Source organism: Saccostrea echinata, unplaced genomic scaffold, assembly GCF_033153115.1.
Source record: "Saccostrea echinata isolate AGI-Se365-2 ecotype Australia unplaced genomic scaffold, CSIRO_AGI_Sech_v1 ptg000001l, whole genome shotgun sequence".
Lineage (NCBI taxonomy): Eukaryota > Metazoa > Mollusca > Bivalvia > Ostreida > Ostreidae > Saccostrea > Saccostrea echinata.
The window spans coordinates 38,508,790-38,521,554 of record NW_026889750.1 but is presented as its reverse complement, the minus strand read 5'-3'; the positions used below and the strand labels follow the sequence as shown (position 1 = coordinate 38,521,554).

Here is a 12,765-nt window from a genome sequence, read left to right as displayed (position 1 = left end):
TCCCCAGCGCATTCAACGTACACGATAGTGTTTGTCTTGTATTCCCTACGTCGGCATATGTTGATGCTATGCGTCATAATGTGACAGCTACCTCAATTTCTAACATTTCATTTTTTGAGATCAGTTAAAAGTGTACGAATTAACAAAATCATAAAAAATGAAATTACCTTTCGAATTTGTCTTCATGTATCAAATAAGAGAGTCATTGGCCATATCACTTTCTAATTTAGTAAGAGATCCTTTATTTCCTTCATGGCTTAATTTTCTGATTTTTTTTTCTTGCAATTCTTTCTCTATGATGTTCAAAGTCTAGAAATATTCTTTACCTTTTCCGTATTTTTCAGTGGTTGCTGTAATGGATACTTCGAGCCATGCCATTACGATACAAACAACAATAGAATTGCTGTGTCATTTCAATGTGAGCAGTTTTGAATGGGAGGCTGTTCGGTTAGACTTTCAAAACGAATCTTTAATCTCTCAAACAATCGTAAGCGTCACAAACAGCAGCAAAACCTCGAATGAAAATCGAATAAATGCGTCTTTGAGTGTAGATTCGTATTTCGTGAATGTTTCCTTTGTCTTGGATTTTGCAACTTCGAAGGATGCTTGCTCTCTGTCCGGGATGTACACATGCTCCATAGATATGGTAGACAAACACATCGCTACAGAAAGCGCGAGCACAGTTTTGAACTTTTCAGGTAAATTGGACACACCTCTTTTCCATGTTTTCGTTAGCATACCTTGGTTTTATCAAAGAAATTTAAGTATTTCCATAGTATTTTGTTTTCCATTTTCAGCTCCCGTCTCTGATATAACTCTCCACCTTCGTCCTCAATATCAATATGGAACAGATGATTTCATCAACTGTAGCGCAAAGACAATGGAACCATCAACAACTACTCTGTCCCTGGAAGTTTGTCATTCTGATTCTACTTTTATTCCCATCGAGAAATATAATATATCCTCTGTTGTCTTCAATGAGACTAGTCTGAAAAACGAAAATTGTTCTCTGGAAATGCTGCTTGGTCACCGTGTTCTCTTCAATAATCAAATGAACGTCTCCTTGCGATGTACAGTTCATGGTTCTGATATGAACACACCATTGTCTACAGATTGTGAGATTCCCGACATTTCAACTGCATTGGGTAATCTTTTCAACTCTAAATCGTCGTCTTTTCCTCTCAGATTATGTTTGTTAGCCCTATGTTGTTTCAAGTTTTCATGGGTGAAAATTTCCAGTGATAACATCCTCAATTTATTACATTCGATGTTCTTGAGATCAAACAAGAAATACACACCATGAATGTAAACTTTCAGGAATGAAAGTACTGATATGAATATTTACCTTTTCATCAGAACGTTCATAAAAGCAAACTAATATATCATTGAAATTTTACATCAAAATGCATATCATTATGAGATGTTACACTGCTCCCACAAACACAAAGGAGACTTTAATTCAATTTCATAATAACAATTCAGTCGCATTGTTGGAAATGTTTTTTATTAAGTTGAATTGTTTTCTCTCTTGATTTGTGGAAAGTGTTTCATTCCTACTAATGATGCTATTTCAGATTCAGAAACGAGAAGTTTCTTTCTTAAATTTCATTTCTGAAGTAAACCTTTTAGAGTGTTTTACAATCATTTGAAATGAGCAATAAGTATAAGGTGGTATTATCTCGAATTTGTCTTCATGGGTTTAATTGGGGAGTTACCGACCATATCACTTTTTCTAGTAATAAGAGATGTTTTATTTCTTTGAGAGCTTTCTTTGCTGATTTTTGTTTCTTGAAATGCTTTGTCTGAGACGTTCAAAGTCTACAAAAATTCTTTACCTATATTATCCGTATTTTTCAGTGGTTGCTGTAATGGATACTTCGAGCCATGTCATTACGATACAAACAACAATAGAATTGCTGTGTCATTTCAATGTGAGCAGTTTTGAATGGGAGGCTGTTCGGTTAGACTTTCAAAACGAATCTTTAATCTCTCAAACAATCATAAGCGTCACAAACAGCAGCAAAACCTTGAATGAAAATCGAATAAATGCGTCTTTGAGTGTAGATTCGTATTTCGTGAATGTTTCCTTTGTCTTGGATTTTGCAACTTCGAAGGATGCTTGCTCTCTGTCCGGGATGTACACATGCTCCATAGATATGGTAGACAAACACATCGCTACAGAAAGCGCGAGCACAGTTTTGAACTTTTCAGGTAAATTGGACACACCTCTTTTCCATGTTTTCGTTAGCATACCTTGGTTTTATCAAAGAAATTTAAGTATTTCCATAGTATTTTGTTTTCCATTTTCAGCTCCCGTCTCTGATATAACTCTCCACCTTCGTCCTCAATATCAATATGGAACAGATGATTTCATCAACTGTAGCGCAAAGACAATGGAACCATCAACAACTACTCTGTCCCTGGAAGTTTGTCATTCTGATTCTACTTTTATTCCCATCGAGAAATATAATATATCCTCTGTTGTCTTCAATGAGACTAGTCTGAAAAACGAAAATTGTTCTCTGGAAATGCTGCTTGGTCACCGTGTTCTCTTCAATAATCAAATGAACGTCTCCTTGCGATGTACAGTTCATGGTTCTGATATGAACACACCATTGTCTACAGATTGTGAGATTCCCGACATTTCAACTGCATTGGGTAATCTTTTCAACTCTAAATCGTCGTCTTTTCCTCTCAGATTATGTTTGTTAGCCCTATGTTGTTTCAAGTTTTCATGGGTGATAATTTCCAGTGATAACATCCTCAATTTATTACATTCGATGTTCTTGAGATCAAACAAGAAATACACATCATGAATGTAAACTTTCAGGAATGAAAGTACTGATATGAATATTTACCTTTTCATCAGAACGTTCATAAAAGCAAACTAATATATCATTGAAATTTTACATCAAAATGGGTACAGTCCACTAATTGTTTTCCCATAGGCGGCAATGTTAACGTTTCTTCACATAGCAATGTCCCTAATTTTCGTTCAGCAGTGAGTGACCCCTCAAATCAAAGCACATCAAGTTGTCTTTCCTTGGTTAAAATCTTGAGGTGGCATGTCAGATTCGTTTTCCGGCAAAATGCGTCTGTCTGCGTTAATCTCTGAAAAGGAAAGTGAAAGTAGGGGAATTCCAGACTTCTCACTGGTGTTATAATACATAAAATAATTCTGCTAATCTTATTGATAAATTACATCTGCCAAGCTTTTTTGCAAGGGAACATACTCCTTATCAACAAGTATGAGGCTCAGTTTAATACATTATCACAGTTTTTTTTATTCAGGTCTGCAAATTAAGGAACTTGTCATTTTTTCTGCACTACTTTCTTCCCCTACAGATTCTAAAAATAATTAGAGGTATGTACCCAATATGAAAAAGTATTTTCTGGATTTTACAACATTTTACATCATAAGTCATACTACAGTCTATGTAGTGACACTATGCCAAATTTCAGGAAAATTCAATCATTAATAAAGATTTTACAGCATGCACAGTTCTATATGCAAAATCCTTTAAAAATGCTTCCATCTAGCCACAACTGCACCCACATTTTAAGTCATCGGTTAACCTATTAATGTACTTATACCATTTTTATTCTCTTTCATGACTTTAAATACATCAAGCAAAATTATAATCATGCACTCATATGGGTCCATTTCTCTTATTTCAAAAAATCAATGCATTTTCGCACAAAATTTGATCATCCCTCACCCTTGAATTCATTGTTTCTCCATGATAGACAAAAAAATTAAGTTTACAAATACCCCGAAAGTAGTAAAAATAGAAAATACTGATTATTTCCTGTCCATTGATGTATCATTCAGGGAAATTGGTGAAGGAATGAAAAAGTTATAAGCCTATATATTCTTGTGTACATTCATCTGTTTCAAAGCAATTCTTACGCCAATGCAAGTTCACTCATCTATGACGTCATAATGACATCATAATAATGGATTGCTTATTACACATGTAGTGTTACTTTTCCCGTACTTTTAAATAAAGATGAAATTAGAACTAAAATATTCATTATAACAATACTTGCATGAGCAAATCAAATAAATAGTCTACAGAAAATGTTTTGTTTCCATGGTAACCATTTTGTAATTTGTAGAAAAATGAAAGAGAACTTTGAAAATTTTGAATTTCCTTACAAGTCGCTCGTTTTGACTGACAAATATTAAAGAAATTTTAACTCTAATATTTTTTAATCTTAATATTTTATCATACACAACACTATGAATGTTAAATATTGTTTTGAAATTCTTTTCAAATTATATTAGCTGTAAAATATATAGCATACATGTACAGATTAGTTTGATGGTCACTTTCATAGCTCAAATATTCATTTAAAATCTACATTTTCTAAGCTTTAACACCTCCTCCCTCCCCTCCACCCCCACCCCCCCCCCCCCCCCACACACACACACACAAAGAAGCTTTAGAAAATTCAACTTACATATTGAAAGTACTGTCATCATTTTACATGTGAAGACTCAAGATGTGTTCAAATGAGTTTGTTTTTACTGACTGATAGCTTTAAACACCATCTGCATGAACCTCAAAGTTGTCCTGTATCACCATGAACCTAAAAGAAAAATCAATTTAAAAAATGGTGCAATAATTTATCAGCATCAAAAGCACCTAAAACATTCACAGGCAGACATCAAACACACACAATTCTACCACATTCCTTTTATGCCCATAATTTGATATCAATTTAAAATAATGAATTTGCGCTGATTAGTCTCAACATTGTTAAATTACATGTAAATTAATAATACAGGTAAAAAGCAGGTTTACTGACAATAATTATACATTAGATAAATACATGTAATGCAGTTAATACATGTAAAATATAAAAAATGTTAGTGTGCATGTTCACGCACACACTGCTTAACTTCCACAGAACTGTAGCCTGACCAACTTCTTTGAAAGAATGCACATGTATATGTAGCGTTTCCGAGTAAATCCTTTTCACATTCATATTTTGGTAGCTCTCAATCATAATTCCTCTTTGTAATAAAACACAAAATAACGGTAAAATGTTTATTAAATCCAAATGAAAATAAAATATAATTCAAATCAATGTCACAAAGTATAAATCCAAAAGAATTGAATGAAAGGCACTTAAAATAATTATTCCAATGTAACTCAAGTTAAATTCCCATTATTAAACTACTCTTTCAAATTACTCCCCCAAATTACTCCCCTCTCATTATAAAATGAGCCTGCTTATATAGTTTATGACTCCTCTTACTCCTCCTAATGTCTCCCCTAAAGTAAACTAAGGTCAAGCTATAAAGTCTAAACACTATAAATCACTACCATTGTATAAAACCTCCTCCTAACCTAATTAACAGCTCCCCATGACCTGTTCGCAGTCTGGGTCAAGACATTGATAAACAATCTAGTCTAAGAATAAAAGTAAAATAATAAAAACATACTAATCTACTGAATAAGAAAAGTAAATATAAAAAAATAATAAAGATAAAAAAAAATCATTATGCTACATTTCCCCCTGCTTAGCTTTGTACCCCGTACAAAAACAATTAAACAAAAATAAAAGCCTTTCAAACAAAAGTAAGACAATGTAAATAATAAAAGCAAATGATAAAACAAAATCAATCATGTACATCATCAAAAATATGCAAAATAATGGCATTTTAAAACAAAAATACTTATAAATGATGAATTAAAAAAAATATTAAAATGTCATCTATTTACAAATTTATACACGGTCACAGTTCATTTATTACTCTCATTAGAATTGTCCAAGAAATCGTCCATGAAATCTGATATCAAGTCCATCACTGGCACCTCTCTCATTTCTTTGGTATAAGAAAAGTTTATCTCTTTAACAATTTCTGAATGTCCGTCCTTGTGATTAATTTTCCTATGAATTAACTGGATGGTAATGGATTTCTTTTCCTCAGAAACATTGTCTTTTTCTTCCTCATTACTGTTCTCGGCACTCTCTTCTGTTTTGTCACAATCCTCAGAATCTTTTGATGGCTCGAACTCTTCTTCATCAGATGAAATATCCTCATATAAATCACTTTTCACGGTAAAATCCATATTCCGGTCATTAGAAAAATTTGGAATATCTTCTGGTGAAAGGTCATCTAAAACTTCCATTAAACTGTGTTGCGAAAAATAATGTCTTTTAAAGTTGAAATTCCTTGTAAATATCCGTTGACAAATGTCACATTGATAAACTTTCTTCTTGGAAAAATGGTGTTCTTCTAAATGTCTTTGTAAATTCCTTTTATATTTGTACGTAATATTGCAGTCAAAACATTGGAACATTTTCACATAGAGTAAATTTTAAGTGTTTATTTTCTAAATCTTGTTGGGGTTTTTATAAGCCTGCCCAGTCTTGTTTTCTTGGGTTCCATCTGGGTTGGGGTTGACAAATGTCCATTATTCTCCTCCCTGCTCCTCTCTAACGGTATATCCTGGGTCTTGTCTTTAACTGGCAAGGTGTTTTCGGCTTCAGAATTTCCAGTGTTGTTAAATTGATCTTCAATGTCTTCGGGGACTTCATCACTTGGACATAAATTTGGAATGATGACATCTGGTTCACTATTTGTAGTTTTCTGAATAATGCGTTGCAGTTTCAAATAAGTTGTCTTGTTCACTTTTAATGGTTTAAGATTGTCCGCATGAATTACGACAGGTTTTGAAGAAATAGAATGTTGAATTCGATATAACACACCACTGAGTTTTTCAGTCACTACCCAAGGTCCACTCCAATTTCTTGCAAGTTTAAGTTTGGTTCCTAATATTTGCTGAGGTTGGAAACGACACACAGTATCACCAACACAGTATTGAATTTTTCTCACATTTTGATCATAATTTTTCTTCTGGGTTTGGCTACTTTTCTTGGTTTCTTCTCTAGCAATTTCATGGCATTGATCTAATTTTTGTTTCAACTCACGAACATAGTCATGATAATTGTTTGAGTCACTTATGACATTATTATCCTGATCAGAGAATAAATCAACCGGCATGACCATTTCTGTTCCAAATAACATTCGGTACGGACTTATTCCAGTTGTTTCATGCACAGTACTGTTGTAAGCCATGGAAATTCCATCGATGAATTTGTCCCAATCATTTTGATGTAAGGAAATGTATTTTGACAGCATATCTTTAATTGTACGGTTCAACCTCTCTACCATTCCATCTGATCTTGGGTGAAACGGAGTTGTACGTGTTTTATGAATTCCAAGTAATGAACACAAGTTTTGAAAAAGTTGACTTTCGAATTGTCGGCCTTGATCTGTATGTAACGCATAAGGGCATCCATAACGTTTAATCCATCCTTTGAATATAACATTAGCGACAGTTTCAGCTTCCATATTTGGAATCGGGAATATTTCAACAAACTTTGTAAAATAATCTGCTACCACAAGAATATACACATTTCCACTAGCTGTTTTTGGAAACGGTCCAGCAATATCTGCTGCTATTCTTTCCCAACGTCCCCCTGCAATGAACGATTCCATAATACTTCGCTTTTGTCGTTGTGGATTCTTTCTTTCTTCACACACATAACACGATTTCACATAATCGGTCACATACTCACGAATATTTGGCCAGTAATAAGAACTTTGATTCACTTTACGAATATTCCTCTGAATTCCAAGGTGTCCTGAAACTGGTGAATCATGGAGATACCACATCACAACATCACGCTTTGATTTTGGTGTACATATCCTCAATCTCACTTTATTCAATTCCATCCATTTAACACACAAAACATGTTGATGGATTTCTAGAATTTCCCATCTATTGTACCAAAACTTACACTCAGGATCAAGTTCTGTGATTACACTACTAGATGGTTTGTTTTCAGATCCAAATTTTTCAAATAATTGAAGAATCGGCCCAATTCCTTTGTCATTTTCTTGTTGATTACGAATTTCTTCATACGTAAGTTGTAGATCTGGTATTTCTCGTTGTTTAGCACGACGTGGACGATTACGTTTTCTCCTTGTAGTTGGTACTGTTTCAGGCTCAGAATCACTCCTCTCTTCATCCTCACTTGTCACATTAAATAACTGGAAAATGTCACAGATGATGTCATTTGCCCCCTCGATAGTCTCCTTTGAATTTTCCCGCAGATCTTTCACATGAGTCACTAAGTCACCATCATAGACACTATGTTTTTGTATACACTGTTTACATGTTTTTTCATGTAAATCCTCTTTTGGTAATCTTGAAAGTGCATCAGCATTTGCATGTTGTTTTCCAGCCCTATGTATAATTGTAAAGTTATATGGTCCTAACTGTTGCAACCATCGGCAAATTTGTCCATCTGGCTCTTTGAATTTATGAAGCCAGGTTAAAGATCCATGATCTGTTCTCAAGATAAATTCTCTTCCTAATAGATAATGTTTGTAATATTTCACAAAGTAGATAACAGCTAACATTTCCTTTCGCGTCACACAATAGTTTTTCTCAGCTGAGCTCAGTGTTCTGCTTCCATATGCAATAACTTTTTCTCTCCCATTCTGGATTTGAGAAAGAACACATCCAATGGCTTCATTACTTGCATCCGTGTCTAATATAAAACTTCCACCATCGACATCTGGATATCCTAATATTGGTGCATTTTGTAGTTTCTTCTTTAGTTCAATAAAAGCTCGGTCACACTCTTCTGTCCATATCCATTTGCTATTTTTGCTAGTCAGAGAATGCAAACACTTTGCAATATTAGCAAAATCTTTAATATACTTCCGATAGTAAGATACTAATCCTAGAAAACTCCTTAATTCTGTGACATTCTTTGGTATTGAAATCTTTTCTATTGCTTCAGTTTTAGCAGGGTCTGTCTTGATTCCAGTCTTAGAAACAACATATCCAAGAAATGACACCTCTTTCTTGAAAAATGAACATTTCTTTGCTTTCAACCTCAAATTAGCGTCTTCCAGTCTATCCAATACTTGCTTTAAATTCTCCAAATGCTCATCAAAGCTTTTTCCATAGACAATGATGTCATCTAAATAAAGTACAGCTACATTCCACTGTAGACCACTTAACACTCTTTCAATTATTCTCTGAAAAGTCGCTGGAGCATTACATAATCCAAAAGGCATAACATTGTACTGATATAACCCTCCTCTTGGTGTAGCAAATGCTGTTTTCTCCTTGTCCTGATCTGACATAGGTACTTGGTGATAAGCCATATTCAAATCCAAAGACGAAAACCAAACAGATCCAGCCAATGCATCCAAGTTATCATCTATCCTAGGTATCGGATATGCATCCTTTATCGTCTTCGCATTCAAACGACGATAATCCACACAAACTCGCCAACTTTTGTCCTTCTTCTGAACAAGAACAAGTTGCGACGACCATGGACTGCTGGATTTCTCAATAATTCCCTGATCAAGTAGTTTCCATATTTCTTGATCTAGAATTTCCCTTTTAAACAATGGAACCCGCCGCGGCGCCTCCTTAAACGGCGTTCCGTCACTCAAATTTATCCTGTGCTCACCAATGTTGGTTCTATGCAAAACTCCATCCGGGTCAGCAAACACATTTCTCCTTTCAATGAGAAATTCCTTGAACTTTTCAGACTCTTGAGAATTTAAATTTGTAATTCCGTTTTCATAGACTGGTTTCAGGTACTCTGGTAATTCTTGAGTATCTCCCTGGCTAATTGTTGCTATAATTTTTCCTTTGTCACAAATTGGTTGACTCACATATGCAACAGGTACAAGTAATGCTATTTCAGTATGCTTCGGTACTGTAATTGCATGGTCCTCTGGATTAACCGAATGTAAAACTCTGTATTGCTTGAATCAAGAAGTGTTCTGGCAACTCCTAATTTATACGAACTAACGAAAGTTTTCAAAGGCATTGGTATTCCAATTTTCCCATCAGCATTCATAAGCATAGATCTTACAACAAATTCATGTCTGCCTGGTATGGTAAAAGAATCCAGATTATAAATTTTTCTCGTTGGACAAACTTCATTCACATCATTTTCTTGATCATATGTAAAACTCAAAGCACAATGTTGATAGTTCCAATTACACTTGAACTTCACAATGAAATCTTCTCCCAGTAAATCATGTGTGACTCCTCCAAAAAACACGAAATTCAACATCCTTCAAAGTAAGAATCATTTTAGCAGTACCCAAAAGTTTTAGTTTACGTCCATCAGCTGATAAAAATTTACTTTTCACTTGCTCTAGTACAGGACGATTATCCAAAGGAATGCTATAAAATGTTTCTTCAGCGATAAAAGTTTTCCTCGCTCCTGTGTCAATTTTCCATGTTACTGGTGTTCCCTGAATTAAACCATTAACCAAAAATCCATTCCTTCCTGGGATTAAAATGTCAGATGTATTCTTCTCAAGAACATCACAATAATCACTTTCATTGAGCTTCATATCCATAGAATCAGTATTACATGCTTCCTCATGAGCTCTGTTATTAACTACTTGTAAATTACTGTGAGTTATCTCTTCTGTACTAGGCCTATTCATATCAGCGACCAACGCACGGCCTACTGCCTCGGTCTCCCGCTGTTTAACTGTTTGACAGTTCCACTCATTGCACTGCTTATGTTCCCCTTATTTTTGACAGGACAATTCCTTAGAAGATGTTGTGTTGAATTACATTTGAAACAAGCCTTCTTCACACGTTGTCTCATATTATCAAATCCATTACTCCCATCATTTGGCTGGCTAACTTGATAAATTCTGGGCTTTGTCAAGGTTTTCGGATCTCTGTTTTGTTGTTCACTAATCCTTATGCATTCTTCTTGCATTGCAGCCGTTACTGCTTCTTGTAATGTTTTAGGTCTAGTTCTCCTAACTGCAAGCCTAAAATTTTCCATCTCACTGCAGTTATCAAGGAAAGTCTTTAGACTACATTCTTGAACATACTCTCGGCTTTCAGGGTGAGCTCTTCGATACAAATCTTCCAGACACTGAGCAAAATCCCTATATGATTCACCTTCCTTCTTTCTTCGTAGTTTTGCCTCTGCAACATAACTTTCCTTCATTGCCTTGTGTCCAAATCTATTATCCATTGCCTTGATTAGTTCCTCATAACTATTTCTCTGTTCATCTGATAATCCATAAGCATATGTTTCGGCTTGTCCTCTCAAGGTAGTAAATAAAATTCGTCTTCTACGATCAAAATTCCAGTTATTGAGAACAGCAACATTTTCAAAATATCTTATGAATTCGGTCCATATTTCATTTCCATCTCCTCTGAAAGTACGCTTTACATTGACTTGATGTGTGGATTCCGGAAATGATGTTCCAATATTGCGCTCTTTGCCATTGCCACATTTTCCTGGTGTAGTTTGATAGATATTCCATCCATTTTCTGATTTGATTGATCCCTTAGAAAATTTTGCAATCAAACTTATGATCAATAAACACAGCGTAACAATTCCAACGGAAATAAGAAATTCCTTGGTCAGGCAAAGAAGCATGTATCCCGGAAAATAACGATATAATCCAAGAACAGAAACACATCCACAGAAAATCATTAAAATCCAAAATAATGTTAACATATTCCATTTTGGATGTGAAGAATTTTCTCCCTGAAGTCTCCTATTTTGCACAGTTTCAGGTGAATTTTCGTCCACAAATGAATCCTCCAATCTTCGCCTGACATTTGAAATTCCCGAATTTGAAAATAGTCCCGGCGTCCTTTGTTTCGGAGTTCTGTCACAATTTGTAATTTCCATGTCCATTAACGAATACGACGTTTCATCCATTTTTCATTCAACGTTTTCTCTATTTAACATGTGCCTTAATCCTGCATTTACAACTTGGACATCTATAATATTGAGTAATGATTTTTCCATTGTCCGCACAAATTTTATGATGGTTTTCATTCTTCAAAAACATAACAAAACAATTTGGACACTCTTTCCGATTATCAACACGAATAAATCCAATGAAAATCAAATCTCCAGAATCACTATAATCCAACACATTTGCAAATTTAGGTCCGTTAAGATCCATTTTAGTTCACAATAAAATCCACAAATTATCAACAAATTATCCCACCGCTGCCACCATTTGTAGCGTTTCCGAGTAAATCCTTTTCACATTCATATTTTGGTAGCTCTCAATCATAATTCCTCTTTGTAATAAAACACAAAATAACGGTAAAATGTTTATTAAATCCAAATGAAAATAAAATATAATTCAAATCAATGTCACAAAGTATAAATCCAAAAGAATTGAATGAAAGGCACTTAAAATAATTATTCCAATGTAACTCAAGTTAAATTCCCATTATTAAACTACTCTTTCAAATTACTCCCCCAAATTACTCCCCTCTCATTATAAAATGAGCCTGCTTATATAGTTTATGACTCCTCTTACTCCTCCTAATGTCTCCCCTAAAGTAAACTAAGGTCAAGCTATAAAGTCTAAACACTATAAATCACTACCATTGTATAAAACCTCCTCCTAACCTAATTAACAGCTCCCCATGACCTGTTCGCAGTCTGGGTCAAGACATTGATAAACAATCTAGTCTAAGAATAAAAGTAAAATAATAAAAACATACTAATCTACTGAATAAGAAAAGTAAATATAAAAAAATAATAAAGATAAAAAAAAATCATTATGCTACATATACTATGTCCTCATTCATATAATTCTTTTCCATGAAAATAAAAGTTTTCATTTACAAATATTGTAATAAGGCATGGAAACCTTTTTTTTTTCTTTACCTCTTTCATAAAATGACAAGTGCATATCACCTACATACTGCA

At 34.3% G+C, this 12,765-nt stretch overlaps 1 protein-coding gene across 1 annotated transcript; it reads left to right on the top strand.

Moving 5' to 3' along the window:
* The first annotated feature begins 373 nt into the window (after positions 1 to 373).
* On the top strand, positions 374 to 2,880 carry LOC133197375 (uncharacterized). Its single transcript, XM_061333378.1, has 5 exons — positions 374 to 698; positions 798 to 1,145; positions 1,858 to 2,211; positions 2,311 to 2,658; positions 2,870 to 2,880. The coding sequence occupies exons 1-5, from the start codon at positions 623 to 625 to the stop codon at positions 2,878 to 2,880; spliced, it is 1,137 nt and encodes a 378-aa protein (XP_061189362.1). The 5' UTR covers positions 374 to 622.
* The last annotated feature ends 9,885 nt before the right edge of the window (positions 2,881 to 12,765 follow it).